This window comes from Xiphophorus maculatus, chromosome 20 (assembly GCF_002775205.1).
Source record: "Xiphophorus maculatus strain JP 163 A chromosome 20, X_maculatus-5.0-male, whole genome shotgun sequence".
NCBI lineage: Eukaryota > Metazoa > Chordata > Actinopteri > Cyprinodontiformes > Poeciliidae > Xiphophorus > Xiphophorus maculatus.
This window is the reverse complement of record NC_036462.1, coordinates 12,110,858-12,127,062: the sequence shown is the minus strand read 5'-3', so window position 1 is coordinate 12,127,062 and position 16,205 is coordinate 12,110,858. Positions and strand designations below refer to the sequence as shown.

Below are 16,205 nucleotides of genomic sequence, written 5' to 3'. Positions count from 1 at the left end.
TTTTCACCCTTAGTCTTGAAAACATTTTTTTTGCAGGCGTTTGATGTAATATGTATTGTTCTTGCACTGACTGCAGCATTAAATTTGATCTCAGACGTAAAACTTTTACCACAGTGAAATTATGTAATGTTGATCTCATCCATTGTATTGTCCCAACCCAAACCTGGCAGTTATGTTTTGTAAACCTGAACAACATTGTTGATCTCCAGCCATGCATAACAAAATAATGATTGACTGCAAAACTGAAAAGGCATTTAAAAAGTCATTAAAAAGTCTTCGCTTCTGTAAGGAATTCTAACATGTAATTAAATAAATGTTAGTTTATATAATTTCTTTCCTGGTTGTCATAATATTAAAAGACATGGGAGAAACAAACAATATAATTTTTTTTATCTTGCCGTATTTGTATTTGTAGTAATTGTGTGAAATTGCTGAAAATACCTCAGACGAGAGCGTAGGTTACTTTTAGTTGTACTGTCATAATTCTCTCTAAGCAAAAAAGTGAAAGCATAGAGAAACATTTATTTCTGTAAAGCAGATTTAATTTATGAAAGTCAGTGGCAGATTTACAGCACACAGGACACATAAACACTATAAACGGTTTGCAGAACCCCAGTGAAAAATACCAACAATATCACAAAAAATTACATGGAAGAACATTTTACCAAAAAGAAATAAATGTTCCAATTACAAAGACAAACTGAGTGATTTAACATTTCAGACTGCTGTGTCTTGTTTTGGCTAAATCTGTATGTGTCTGTGTGAGTGTTGGACCCTCTGAATGAGCAGAATGTATTGACCTGAATACTGAGACTATACGCCATATGGATCTTCTGGCCAAGACACTCAAAAGACCTCTGAGGCCTAATCCCTGCTGGCTGAAATGGTTTGTCTGTTACCTCATTTAAGACACACAGAAATAAAATATTCTCCTACAATAAGTAAAGAACATCAGATTGTCCTTGCATAACAGTGGTCCTCCATTATCAGCAGAGTGTTGTGAGTGAGAGTGGGCAGTGTGGTCTGTAATCCTGAGGGGGGTTGTGAAAAAAGCTGTTGATGCTATTTATGAAAAGTAATATCTATAAATCCGAGTACTGTGGCATTCTTTACATGCAATGTTGCGACCGTACATTAAATATTCATATCTGCACAGAATAATGAAAATCATGCAATGGCATATTACAGTAAGTGCTTATTGCTGCTGTTTGTTTGGTGACAGCTATGTACAAATATCTATACATCAGGTAAATTAACCTCAACTCGCTTTAATGACTGCTGGTCAATTTTTCCAACCATCTATTATTTCAGCTCTGTTACAGTTCAGCATGTATGCAACATGTAACACCACCATTATAATCCCGATTATTCATGAAGCTTTGGGATTAAACAAGCTTGTTCTGCAACTTTTTCAAGCTACAGACATGCTTTCAATAACAACCGGGTACCAGATGGCCGCCGGTTAGTCAATGTTCACAATTGGCTGTGCCATCTTTTACCTCCACCCCCTTACTGTGAAACAACGCTGTCAGCAAAACTGAAAAGAAAAGTGATTCTGTCCATTATGAAATCAAGCTCAACAGCATTTATTTAGTGCAGGCTTTGAATTGAACATGCACCATATTTGTCTGTCTGAGCAAAGGTAGATCCAAGGAAGAGTTTACTAACTTATGTTTGAGACTGATTGAAGTGTGGCAGAGTCTACTTGTATTTTTTCAGTTTTTAATTCCTGAGCAGTGTAAACGAGGCTGGTCCAGTTAAACCTGACTTTCCAAAGCCTTTTTGGAAACAAAAGGAAGCTCAGGACTCTTTAGTGGCAGTGCATTCAGTTGAAGCTGTAAACAGCTTCACATATGGATACTGTAACAATGCAATTTGACGCCTGGTGGTCCCTATATATAGATGCAAAGAAGTAATGTGAGTCATGTCAGAGAGTGTAACAATGAAAAAATGTCTGTTGTAGCTTTTATAAAGTTTCTGGTGACATTCTGAGAAGGATGTTTATGTCAAAAGTACCATCTTCTGGGACAACCAGACAATCTGTGTGCACACGTGTGAAGACATCTGAAAAATACAAAACTTGAGCATAAATCCTGAAAAAGACTCAGACACACTGCAGCACATTTTCAGTCACTCAGAACACAAGGTTCTCAGATTGTCATACAAAATGTTCGAGACTCACTGTTGGACCTGATAATCTCTGAGTTGCAAGAGGAACATGTGCTGGAGGTGTTGGAAGTGTACCAGATCATTTCTGAAAGATGTAATTATACCCCAGCCTCTTATTCATCCATCCATTCACTCCTTCCATCAGAGCCGCTCGTACCCCCAGCACCTGTCTCCTACTCAGTCTGGCAACATTGGCAGCCTTTTGGCCCGAGACTCACTGTTAGACCCACACAGCTGTGTTATAGTCAAACAAGGGTTGCCTTTTCTCCAGACCCATCTCTGGCTGCCTCCTGTCTAGATAAATTCCTTGGAATGGTTGCTGGTAGAACTGGGGGAAGGGCTGGTACTGTTGCTGTTTTCTTTCGGCTTCGGCTAGATGCGGACATGGCCTGCCTTTTCCCTGCTGTCCGTTTGCCCAGAAGGGCAGATAAAAGCTGCCTTTTGACACCTTAGGAGCCGCTTTCTTAGGCCTTTTGAAAAGGTCACCCTCAGACATCTCTGGAGCCATCCATCCAGGCCTCTCTTTGAGGAGTTTGTCCCTGTCGGGCCGAACGCTGCGCAGGAACTTCTTGAAGATGTTTGTGGTAAGCGAGAACTTCTTGCAGATTTCCTGCGAGCGGCTGAGGCGAAGAGGGTGGGCTGGTGTGTCGGGTCTATCCTCTCCTTCTGTTGTCCTTTGGTCTCTTTTCTTCCTCCTTGCCTCTTGTTCTCCTTGTTCTCTCTCCACCTCAGGCAGGTCAAGCCAGTTGCCTACAAGGTCTGCAAATACATTGTCGCCCAGCACTAGGGGCTGACGGTTGCGGCTGCGGCTCATGAGCGATGATGTCCAGTCGCTGGCATCGTCTGCGCTGTCCTGGGAGTAGTCACTGTCCAAAGAAGGTCCCTCTTTGGAGAGGCTGTACAGGATCCCAGGCAGATCCACCACCTGAGCATGACGAGGAGCCTGGGAATGAGGGTATAGCTCTGGCGGTGGGTTTCCCACCATTGGTCCGTAAAAGTCTACCTGAGGGGCAGTGTAGCCAGACCACCTTTTGGGTATTGACTCAATGTTGTTTTCACTTCTTGCACTTGCACCACTTCTTTGACTTTCGCTCTCACTCTGACTCTCACTCTCACTCTCCAGACTGGAAGCTGAAGAAGAGAAGAATCCCATGCTGCTTCTGTTTCTTGATGAGGTCTGATCATCCCTACTTAAGGAGTTTCTACTGTCCATGGACAGCCTCAGACTTGGCACTGGACTGGTGCTGGGTTCCTCTGGCATGGTTGGTCTTTGGATGGACTCGTGCTTTTCACTTAGACCCAAAGCTGATGCAGCTGATGGCTGAGTGGTAGTTGAAGCAGGATGTGGAATTCCCCGGTTAATCGGGTGTCCTGAAATGTCTAGGCTTTCCAGCGCTGTCTGGACCTGAAGGAGCTTGAGTTCTTGGAGAGCTCCCATCATTGAATTCATCTGAGCGTGGAGGCCATCTCCAGCTTCTCTCATAGACAGCTGCAAGAAAAGAGAGCAAAGAAGAAATCATGTTGAGGTTAAAAACAGAAAAGACTTTACTTCAACTTTTAGTAGTTACAGAGCCTTGGCAAATGATTTCTACCTCTTTAACCTTTTCTCATTTTGTCACATTACAATGACAAACCTCAGCACCAATTCACACATAAGCCATGGTCATCTTTGGCAATCTCTTCTTTGACAGGGAAGCTGACTAACATTGGTGGGTCGATGGTATGGTTTGAGCAAACCACTGGTTTGCTCAAGTAAGTAAGGATCTGTCAGAAATGTAATACTATTGTACAACAACTCTAGACATACAGCTGGAGCTATGGTTTAGATTGTCCTATCACTATTATAGGATATTTTACATTGGACATTGAACATTCCTGCAATGTGACAATAAATCTAAAAAGGTTCAAGGCATATAAATATTTTGACTATCTTACAGAGTAAAAGTAGAGGTAAAAAAAGACATGCTCTGATTTTAATCAATAAGCATAAAAAAGTTGTTAGACATTATAAACATACTTATTAAATTCTAAGAGTATAATGTTTTGAAACCACCAGATCAACCCAGTGCTCCTCATTTCCAGTTAAAATGTGTGGTCATGTGACCTAGTTTTGGATGACAATATCCCATATGGCGTCCGTATGAGAGGACCCAACCAGTGACAGCTGCAAAACGCAGCAGTTTCTTTATTTTTCCTCAGTTTCTTTATCTTCATTTTCTTTTTCTCTCCTTCCATCTGTTTAACCACATATCCGCTTGCTAATTTGAGCCACCTTTGTTCCCTCTAATCCAGCACTAATATACTTTTATCCTGCTCTCACTCTTCCTGCTCTCATGTGCTTCTGCCATGTGACTTAGACTAACCGCCTTCTCCTGAAGGCAGATAAAAAAAGCCCAAAGGCAACACTCTGACCTGTGTCTTAACTTGCAAGCACGAGATTCTACAAACTTCCTCAGCGAGTTCGAATTTTCCCTTAAACTGTTGACACAACAGGTTTATCCTAACATTGTGAACATGCATGCACTGCTGAAAGTAGCAACTTGATGATGACTCAGCCTGCAGGCAGTCATACCCCACTTATTAAAAATAATAAAAAGTTGATGGAAGAAGAAGGCAAGCATGCAAAGAATTGCAACAACATGCCAAACTGTGTGGGAAAAGTTTATGTGAAACTTCTGAAGCATGCCTACAAACTGTCATCTGCATCAACCAAACTGCCAAAGTAATTACTATAACTGACAGATATCTGAGGTAAGTAGGTATTGTGAATGCAAGTGGCTGAACAAATTCTAAACTTAAGCTTAGAAAAACACAAAAACACCACCTTACCTCACCAAACAGCAAATACAGATAGCCCAGTCAGCCTACACCTCTGTCAGTCAGTCAGTGTCGCTCACCATTCAAACTGATCAGTCTGCCCCCATATATAGTCATCCCCATTCAAAACAGAGACACCGTTGGGCTTCACAACCAATCAGCTCTGCCCGTCTAGACTATAATCCCCATTCAGAGGGCAATGGAGGTGGTGATCAGTCAGGCAGAAATGGATTGACAATGAGATGGGGTGGAACAGCGACAGCAAGTGAGAGGGGTGGTGAGAGTCAGTCGGGTGATCAGCAACAGAGAGAGGTGGGGCTGATGGGAAAGGATACCTCACCATATGTTTGGATGTTCAAGGGAAAACTGTTGATGGATTCAATTATGGATGACACCATAAGAACACCAGGGGATGTGGTAGGGGGGTAATATAGGGACAACAACACCAGACTGCTATTGACAGAGTTTAAAGAAAGAGAAAAACCTTAAGGACATGGAGAGAGGGAGAGGCGGACGGTGTTATAGCTTCAAATTGAATAGGAAAATTAGAAAATAACTTAAAAAATGTAAAAAGTTGTCATAAAGTTACCTCATCCATAAGTTAGTTAGTTTTATAACTATAGATCTGTAATCTTACCTCCATCTTGCAGAATGACAACATAAACAGTATGACGTTAGATTTAAAAAATATCGACATTTCATTTTAATTTTCAAATTGAGCAAGGATTTCTTGTTTTCTCACAACTCATTTGTGTTTATTCTTCTGGGTTCAAAAAATGCTGCCACACATTTTGCTAATTTTACCAGCAAGTTGACAGCAACTGAGTTTATTATTTATGAACCATGAATATTATCAATTTAAAATAGCTTTGTGAAAAAGAGAAAAGAAGCCTGTACCAGAAAAGTTAGAAAAATTACTATCATTATAATCATTGTTGTGTACATTTTAAAACCTGTAATAAGCATGTAAATCTTCTTGTTATTTAACCTCAGCTTGACACTTAAACAATGTAAAGACCTGGTTTAAACACTCTGCCTGCCCTCTGGCATATGACACATGAGTGGGTGCATGAAACACCTCAAAAATCAGATAATAAGGCCATTAATGCACATGCTGGGAATAAAAGACTCCCAGCTTCCTGCTGGCTCTCTGAATTAAACAGTAAAGGTACATGTAATTAGCACTGTCAGACTGTCTCTTGCCTCTATGCCTTCTACATATGGCTGACTTCATTTGCCGTAATTGTCTGTGTCCTGGGAGAGGCAGGGAATCAGCAGATTATCATGGTTTACTTTACTCCACATCAAACATCAACAAGACGAAACACAAGATGACAGAAACAGCTCCGTTCAGTTGGATCCGAGGCAGAAACGGGGCTTTAGTAAAGTTTATACAGGGAGCAGGGATTACTGAACTCTGAGCTGCCGGTGAAACCACTTCAATTTATTAAATCTGTTTTGGAAATATTACCTCAAAAGCCAACTGTTCTCAGGCAGACTAAAATAACCTCTCCTGTTTGAAAGTGCAATCTGGAACATTCCCATACAGCCATAGCATTATCCCCAAAATGCAAGCATTACCTACAAAAACACAGCCTTTGTTTACTGGCAGCTCTATTCTCAGGGAATATTAATGATTCATGCTGAACTCTGGGGAGCAAATAGAAAACTAAGCCCCATTATGCTGACTAACTCTGGGCGCTCCTCTGCTGCCATTTCAGAGCTGAACTTTCTGGCCCAAATATGTCAGACTTTTCAACCTGCATTCGGATATTTGCTCAAGAGGCTAAAAAGGCAACTTTAGAATAATATCCTGCAGCAGTTTCCAGTTTTGGCATGAATGTCACACACATTTTCAGAAGCCCTTATGATTACAATGTGTGAATCAGCTAAGGGGCCTATTAGGAACAAGACATAGAAGACCTGACACAACCTACAGAAGTTGCTGTAGTAGAAAAAGACGCAGGAATCTGTCAAAGCTTATTAAATAAGAGAAGTGGAATGAAATTGGGCTGCAGGAAATCTCACCCAGAAATGCCTGCATCATTAAGACAGCCTTGCAAAGTTTAGCTAAGAGTTCTTTATGTGCTTAAGCCTCCAAGTATTTCAGTGATTTAATCCATCAAGCATATATTTCAATGAGAAGATCTCTTTTTAGAAGCCCAGTCAAGCCAGTCAACCCCCACGTTTTTCTTCTGGCTGCAGTGGAGTCGACCAAGCGCACATAATTGCCAATCAAGAGCAGAATGCTTCAGTGTTTAAGGACAAAGGCCGCCAGAGTCAAATTAGTGCAGAATGAAAGCTTATTAAGAACTTCTGAGCCATTTTATCTAAGAAAACAGTCTCATCTTTATTGTTTTTTTGGTAAGAAAGTTGGAATATATGTACAGATGCATCAAATTCCTGCATTTGGTATGAATGCAGGAAGTATAAATAAAGCAATACTCTTCCTCCCATACTGAGCTCCAAACATGCTCAAGCTTGTCCCATTTCAGTGAACTCTGTGTCTTCTCTTTAAACCAGAATGAAAATTCACCGATATGGTGTTAGTGGAAAACAGAATGAAAAATATACAGATGTGGAATCAGAATTTTTGTTTTTGGCTTCAAAATAGAGATTTTTTACTGCTGTTGCCTGCTATTGACTGTAGGGTGGGTAAACAGAGGCCAAGGTCATCAGCCTCAAATAGGTCTTTATGTTTGAAAGGAGCTGACCAGCAACCGCATATTTAATGCGCTCAACCCTCCCTCCAGATCCAACCAAAATTAAAAAATGAATGGCAAGGCTGTGTGGGTCATAAACAGGAATGGACTGTCCGTCTGCGGGATACAGAGAAGGTCTCTGTCGCTGTGGAAGGGCCTGAGGTTATGATGATGATGAAGCACAGCAGCAGAGCTGAACAGCATTCAGTGAAATAAAATAAATTACTGTGCTCAGGATAATGAATGCCTTTTTGGTGATGAAGGCTTTTAGAGTGACTCTGGTGAAAATGCCCTCAGGGGCATCAGTCAGGACAGAAACCAGCATGAATCATTTGAGCAACAGAACATAGGACATAAATGCCTCTTGCACAATGTCATGACAAATTTTAGTTAGGAATAGATGATATTTTTATCCATGAATATCTGCTGGGAGTGAGCGTTGAACAAAGAATTTTGATTTTTATTTTAAATATCTACTTCTTGTAGTTTCAAAAAGATTTCAACCAGTGTCTGACACAAATGCTCAATTAGAAGACTGGGGAGTTCAAACCCAGTCAACATTTTCACATGCATCGAAGAGCCTTTGTATTGCTGCTTCTACACTTTTTCCTTCCTCGGGCCACTTTTATAGATACTTTACTTTTAGAAATGCTCTGCAGTCAACTATTTATCCCAGCTTCACTCTTGTCAGAGTCCTTATGCATTCTCATTTTTCTCACTTCTAGCACATCAAGTTTGAGGGCAAGATGTTAAATTGGTGCCAAATACGTCCCACCTTCTAACAGGTGCCTAATCATACACAAAGCTGAAGCCTTAGCTGTTATTCCTTTTGATCCCATTCATTTACCTGATGTAAAAATAGTAGCTACAGCCAAGTATCACAGAGAAAATTATAGAGGAAGAAATTCTGAAAAGCTCTGTAAGTAAAACATAAATATAATCTTAGCAAAAGCAGACATTGCAAACCTTCTTCAGAGCCTGCTTTTGTCTTAGTAGGTGCTGATTATGCATCATTTTAATCTTGCACCTCACTAATATAATCAATTACAAGTACAGTTTTAACCTTTATAAAACAAACCAAAAACATTCATGTTGATTTGATGTAACTCAACTCAATGTTTATCTGGGGATCTATCCACAGTAACTGGGACAGGTTCATCCTGATGCATTTTTAAACTGTAGCTTTTTAAAGCAGTGAACACCTCCACTCTACCTGGGTAGAAACTATAGTACCAAAGCAACCAAAGGGAAGCTAAAAGTCACAACAACTATCCCTTTAAAATAAATCAGTTCAGACCCAATCTAAAATTGCATCTAGAACCTGCCGCCCAACACTTAGACTCTGTGACGGTGTTCTCAGAAACAGGGAGGTGGTTTAATGACTTGTTTCCTGTGAGAGCTCATTTATAGCATCAGAAGTGATGCTGCTGCTGTGGGAGGCTGGCGATGATTAGGATCCATATCATCCTCTTTGGCAGATAATATGTGGGGAGCAGGGACAGAGTGGGACTCTAGCTGTTGTCTTCTTGGCTACAAATCTTTACTGGAAGCATTAGTCCCTATGTAGACCTTTGATGGCGCATCAGTTGACGTCAGAGATGTGTGTGTGGGCTGTAAAATTCCTCAGCCCCCTCTCACATCAAAAGGAGTGCAAAATCACAGAAACACTTTCTGAAGAGCATGGCTGTGACTGCTGATGACTTCAGGATGAAAAGCTTCACTTTTCCAGATGTTAGGAAGCTATTACAGCTGTTCAATTTGTACTAAATGGGCCAGCATAAAAAAAAAATTATATTCGCAAATATACAAAGTATTTGATGTTTGTTATTTTGTATCATTATACAAATACCTTTGTAACACTCCTTTAAAATCAAATGAAGAGACAAATCCTGGAAATATGTTATTTTCTTTTACTTTGTGATACTTCTTTGAAGATTTTAAGGGACAGTTAAATATTTTAAGAAGATTTGAAGCAAAGAATTTAGCATGTTAACTGAACCAGAAAGTATTGTTGGCATTTTTTCAAAATAATAATCCATGTTTGCAAAATAAAATTCAGAGATCAAGACCAAAGGGGAATTCTGCCATCTTTAAACTACTTGGGTTTCAATGCAAACGCTATTCTATAACATTTCAACCATCGCCATGTTTTGCCGTGGGCGATTGCTTAGAGAAGTTGATGTTTTACTTTGGATGCAGAGGTAGAAGGTTGTGTGCCGACAGAGATCTTCATGTGTAAAACAAACACTCAGAATAGAACATGTAAAGCATTTCAGGCCAGAGTACTCAGAGTAGAAAAGTAAGGTAGTGAGAAAACAAATGCCGTTCATTCGGCCACTGTAACATTTTTGCTTGCTAGACTGCCGTAAACATTTCTTTTTCAGTGTGATTGCTCTTTATCAGCTTATGAATGAATAATCGCCTTGCCTTTGCCTTCCTACTTTCACCAACAAAGTATTTTGCAGTAGTGGGGGAAAGTATGGTTCACTGCAAATGGTGGCAAGGCCTAAGGGGAGCACCGCAGGCACTCGAAAAAAGTTACAAGTTCTCTATGGCTCATTTGTATGTGCAGTCAGTGGGAAGGGGGCATCCTGCTGTGCTGTGTACAGTAATAGCACTGTAAGAAATAAGTGCCGTTTACTGCAGCTGGAGTTGGTGACTTTAAAGATTTACATTTTTTAAACTAATCTGGATTTTACTGGATTATCTTTAGGTTAAATCTCAAAATATATGAACTGGTCACATTTGAACTAGATACTACTTTGAAAAGGGATGATTTAGAATCCAATCTAAGATTTATTAGACCTTCATCATCTGTGTCAAAAACACAAAGATAGAACAATTTACATTTTTTAGCATAAGGACCACCTTAGAGTGAGACAAGTCTAAAACTCTCTTTACAAACCTTGAATTATCATTTTAAACTACAAATATTTTAGTTACTCCACGACTTTACTGATTCAGTTGATTTTTCCATTCACATTTATTGTTTTGTCCTGCAGCACAAAATCTCAGTTAAACCCAATTGTATCAAAGAGCAGACAACACTACAGATCTAAGAACAAGAGGGAGGTTTAGCTGCTACATTCCCAGAGGTTTTGAAGACAAAAAAAGAACTAAAGCAAATGTAAATATTACAGGGGTTTCTTTTATCTGCAAATCAGACACACAGCTTCAAATAAGTTCAAATATTTCTTCACGTTCACTGCTTTTTCTTTAATTATGGTTGCTTTACGTGATCATGCAGTGCTTCCAACTTAATAACTGAACAATTTTAGATTTTCTGCAGGCCAGTATTAGCAGTATGGTGATTCAAACGTGTACAAGGAATACTGCACTAAACCTCAATGACATCAGAAACCACAAGAAATGAAAGAAGGACGAACTGGACTTAATTATGCACCATGTGTGGCCACAGCAGCAGCATAATTATCCACTCAACTCCCTCAAGAAAAAGAGCTGAACTGTGGCACGTCTTGGGTATGGCCATTCAAGTTTGTGAGCCATAAAAAAAAAACAGGTTATGTACCCTGGCCCGCAGTGATAAACATGCTTTGTTACAGGCTTGTGGCTCCATCTCAAACACAATGATCACCCAGGCAAACTTCACAGCTGCCACAGAGAGCTGGGCCAATTTTAGCTGAGGGGAAGGAAAGGCAGAACAGGAGCCACGAGGGAGGAACAAAACAAACGGGCTTAGAGTTAAACCACTACCTTGCTTTGTGAAATGTTTTCTGATTCCACGCCCAAACGTAGGAAAGGTGAAACTTTCCAGAAGGTTCCACAGGTTTTCTGCTGGTGTTTCTCTTAGATTAACGACTTTGTGTTTGTTGGCTTTGGTGTTGAATTCCGGTGATAGTTGGCTTAGAAATTCCCCTAAGGCATTACAGGAAAAAAGATGATAATGAATATAAATCTACCACAGCAGTGCTGATAGTGGAAAGCTGCGATCTGTGTTTTGGTGTCTTCAGTAACGTTGTTAGACAGGTATAAACCCCACGTTTAGACAACATGAGTCAAAAATATGTCAGTGTTTGTATTTTTACCTTAGAGTAGGCAGGAAGGGCTTACGCTTTATTTTTTTAATGACTCTTTGTCTGCTATAAGAATCATGATTCATGCATGAAAATATTTCATTGCTGTCTGCACAATGAATAAGAGCCTAGTTTAAAGAACAAAGTGATGTTGACAGACTTTTCTCAAGAAGAAAGAAGAAAGACGATGACACATTCCTGACTAGAAAATGGATTTGTAAGAAAAAGGTTGTTGGCAGCTTGATTGAGCCAAGAAATTAGGAAAAAAATAGCTGTAAACCCTGTCGGTGTTAGGGTCAGATGTCTGAGGATGACCTGACTCTGACCTACACAGACTGGTACTGCTGACCCTTTACAACATTAAAGCGCTTTTATCTAAAGCTAAAGCTGTGAGTTTCACAGGGTTCAGCAGGACTTTAAATGCCATTCTCACATTTAAATCTGGTATTTGAAACTGCAGACTTTACTATGCTGACTTTACAGCATGGCAGAATAGATCAATGGACCTGCTCAATAATGAAAAAAAAAGCTTATTAATAGCTGCTTTGGTCTATGCCGAATTTATTAAACATAAATACTAATTGAGTTCAGAAACACATGGACAAAGGTATTTGTCCATGTTAGTCAAAGTTTAGTCCACTTTGACTAAACTTTGATATGTTTGTGTTCACACTTTTTTGCTATTTCCATTCAGTTTCACACAATATGCCTATACAGGATGTATAGTCAGTCACTCAATAAAATCTATGTTTCCATACATATATAACATTTATCAATTAACATTACATGATCACCTGAACTGTATGGTTTTGTATTGTTGTGTGGATAGAAATGAAGTGAACACAGGTTGCTGTGCAGATAGTTGAAAATATTACAGCAATTTGTTCTTGGATTCTACTTAATGTTTTCCAGGATGGATATATCACTCCTTGCTGCTTACTGCTGACAACAACTCAACCCCCCCTCCACATTAAAAAGAGAGTATAAAGGGAGAGTCAGTAATGAGTTGAAACTAAATGACCATTCAGTCTGATTAACTGGGTGCTTCCTTAAATTGTGAAACCCCCTTATTGAGAAATAAACTACATTGACTTCCTCAGCATAAGAGATGATACTCTTGTATTGCAGTGCAATCAAATGAAACTGTTTTGCAAGAACCAGAAAGTAATCAAGCTGAGAGGCATATCATTTAGTGGTGAATTTTGTCCAAATCAAAAACTCCTTTCTGGTTTCACGCCTAGTCAGGAACCAGCGTGCTTCAGGTGTGTCCCTAACCTTCTCAGGTAAACAGGGAATCTTTATAAACATACAGTACAGGGCAGTGGATCCAGACGGATCAGCATGAGGTAACAGAGGTTTAACTGGCAAGGAATTTGCAATAACTTGCCAAAATGTGTAAAATAAATGTATAATGCTTTAATGTTGCATAACAGTTGTGCAGTGCAATAATTCACTATCCACGTGAGCTGTAAGTCTGTTATCAGATTTTTTGACGCCTATATTGCAGTCAGAGCATAGATTCCTTCTCGTTCGAGTATTAGATGGAGACCAGTCGCTGTGGAGGAAACACTGCCAAACCTGGCATGGACACCCTTTATTTTCTGAACAACAGATTGCACCCCTCATGGTCTGCTTACTGGGGACACTGCCTCGGTTTTTAACCGGCATCTGCTCTCTGTTCTTCTCATTTGATACTCTGCATGGCACAACACTTTTTCCACAATGTTACCAAACTGGGATGCGACAGCAATGACACGACACGTCATTCTGGCATCAGCGCCACCTCAAGTGCCACTTCACAGACGTGGGACTAATTTGGAGCCGCCAGTAAAGAAGATTAAACTTTAAAAAAAACAAAACAAAAAAAAAAACACACACACAGCCATCCAAGGATTTTCAGCAGGCTGGTGGCCGACCCAAGAGGAGAAAGAGAAAAAAAAATCTGTCTTTGCTTTGAAGTGGATTCCAAATTAAATCTGTGCCAGTTAATGCTCCTTTGAATCTGACTCCACATCACGTCCCTGCCAGATGATTCTGGAAGCAAGGGTTCCCCTCACAGATTTTCATATCATAAAGAGGAAAGAGTTAGCAAAACTCGAGCTGAGATCAAACATGTCTGGTCGCCGGTGGACAGATGTTAACACATTGAATAATGGAGTCTAATAAATTCAAATCAGGACATGAGGTTGTGATGAAACTCAACACGACTGGCAGTTTTACTCACACCTCTGAACTCGCAGAAAATCAATCACATTTACTAGAACATGTGTGAACAGCATGAAACATATTTTAAACATTCAAGAATTTATAAACCCTTGCAGAGTAAAAACGACTCCTGCTGACAGGGAAGAAGGGGCAACGTTGAGCTCATTAGGGCTTGAAACATCTGCCCCAGATGTGCAGACAATGAGCAGGGATGTGTGCACATGTCTCTGATGTTCTCAATGCCTTAAGCATGCAGGTTAATGCATTCATAAAGCCTACATGCATTAATCGCGTATGCTAAATCAAATAAAAACAACAGCAGCCAAAGAAGCACAAGAGTTTGATATTCAGGACTGTTCCAGGATACAGTCTGCAACAAGGCAAACATATTTAATCTCAAATTATGGTTTAAAGACAAATGATGAAATTGTCACGTCTTTTTGATTACATGTAAGTTAAAATAGCTCATTTGTGAAAAATAAAAAACACCAGAGGTGTATTAACCAGAACCTACCAGTTCCTGCTTGAGTCTTCTCAGACACGCGTCCATGTTTCTGGATTCCGGTTTGGAGTTCTGCTCTTCCATTTGACTTATTTTTGTTATTTTTAGTTTATAAGAGTCAGATAAAATGCTCGAACATGTCTGAGGAGCTATTTCCCTGTGCAGAGATATTTGAAATCAGCAGCGGACTGTCTGGAATTAAAAAAATGCGCAAATCCTGCTGAGGAATGTGCGTAATGACGCGATGGCCGCTGATGACGAAAATGTGTTTACTCCAAAAAAATGATAATGAGGTCCGTCCGTGTTATGGCTGCGATGGTCCGTTCCTCCTCTCCTGCTATAAAGCTGACGGTCTCCCTCTGCCAGTCTCTGTGTATCTCCTGTTTCTGTTTCTCCTCCTCCTCTCATATTTTACCATTCAAGACAGCCGCTTACGTTACCCATCCAGTTTCCTCCAATGAGAGAGCCTCTGAGAGCAGAGCGAATCTCATTCAAACCAGGATGAGCCAGAAATCCATCATTTATCATTGGCGAGCGGATTTATCCGCTGTAGCTTATACAGATTTTAGGGAGCTTTAAGTAGAAAAATCAAAACCTCTGGAGATATTTTGATCAAATATAAATGTGCTATGTAATTATAGACTTACAGATTCTGCTGACTCTGTTGGTGTAGGAAATTAAAGGAGGATGTTTCCCGAATAACTGTGTCAGAAAAGGAGCTATAGGGACAGTTTCCTGGCCACCTCCTCTGCAGACTCGAAAGGGAAACATCTGATCCTGGAGCTTTTATTTCACTGGCTTGGATTTGAGATTTTATTGGCAGGGAAGAAAGAATTGTATATGCAGGACAGGCAGTCTGGAAGATGTTTATCTTCACCCAGTCAGCTGAAAAGATTGCATTGGCAGCATATTAATTCTCGTTGAGATGTTTAATAGGGAAGCTGACCTGTCCAGTTTACCCTGAAAAATGCTGAGAGGAAAAAAATGCCTAAATAATCCAACCAGGTAAAATACACTGCCATGCAAACATTAAAACCCTCTTTTCATCTGAAACCCGAGGTAACTCTGGAGGAGCAGCAGAGATTCACAGCTCAGGTGGGTGGATTTAATAATGATTATGAATCTCTTCTTCTCTTTGGAAAAGTGGCAAGAGGAAAACAATTGTTGGCTAAAAGCCATGAGAAATTCAATTTACAGTTTAAAACAAATCAAATAGGGCAGACAGAATACAATCATTTTTATACAGAATACAGTCAGGTTTTATGGGTCTGACATAATATTCTAAATGTCATATTTACATTTGCTGTAAGTGGAAAAGCATCATAATAAACATAACTGCTATTCTTTAGCAAGGAAGGAGAATATGGTCAGATCTCATAGGAAGATGGATGCAGCTAAGCACAGGATAATCTTGGAAGAAAACCTGTCAGAATATTGACATATTTATTATCATTAATCTCTTCATTGTCATTATATTAAAGTATATTTATGTTTAAGCAAAGCTCAGTGAAAGTCTAAACCTAAATCCAAATGGGAATTGGATGAAAAAGTTAAGTTTCTAGGTGTGTAAACTTGGAAGAGACATTTCTCAAAAGATTTGAGCTGAAATCACAGCAATGTGGTTCTGTAGTATTAACACCAATACATATCTACATATGTAATTTTTTTTTACATTATTAAATATAACTATGTGTTCTGGGTGTGAATCCTTTTGCAAAGCACTACAATTCACACTAAAATATTCTATAATGATTACTCTGCCCCTCATTTCTTATC

General features: G+C 39.7%; 1 protein-coding gene across 1 annotated transcript; it reads right to left on the bottom strand.

Annotated features, from left to right (window-relative positions):
• Positions 1-502: 502 nt before the first annotated feature.
• Positions 503-14,834, bottom strand: fam212b (family with sequence similarity 212 member B). Its single transcript, XM_005805272.3, has 2 exons — positions 14,442-14,834; positions 503-3,658 (listed from the first exon to the last, which is right to left on the bottom strand). The coding sequence occupies exons 1-2, from the start codon at positions 14,511-14,513 to the stop codon at positions 2,390-2,392; spliced, it is 1,341 nt and encodes a 446-aa protein (XP_005805329.2). The 5' UTR covers positions 14,514-14,834; the 3' UTR covers positions 503-2,389.
• Positions 14,835-16,205: the final 1,371 nt, after the last annotated feature.

Coding starts and splice junctions, on each gene's coding strand:
- fam212b (XM_005805272.3), bottom strand. CDS start 14,513: ATGGAAGAGCAGAACTCCAAACCGGAATCCAGAAACATGGACGCGTGT. Junction 3,659..14,441: donor GAAGACTCAAGCAGGAACTG/GTAGGTTCTGGT, acceptor CTTTTCTTGCAG/CTGTCTATGAGAGAAGCTGG.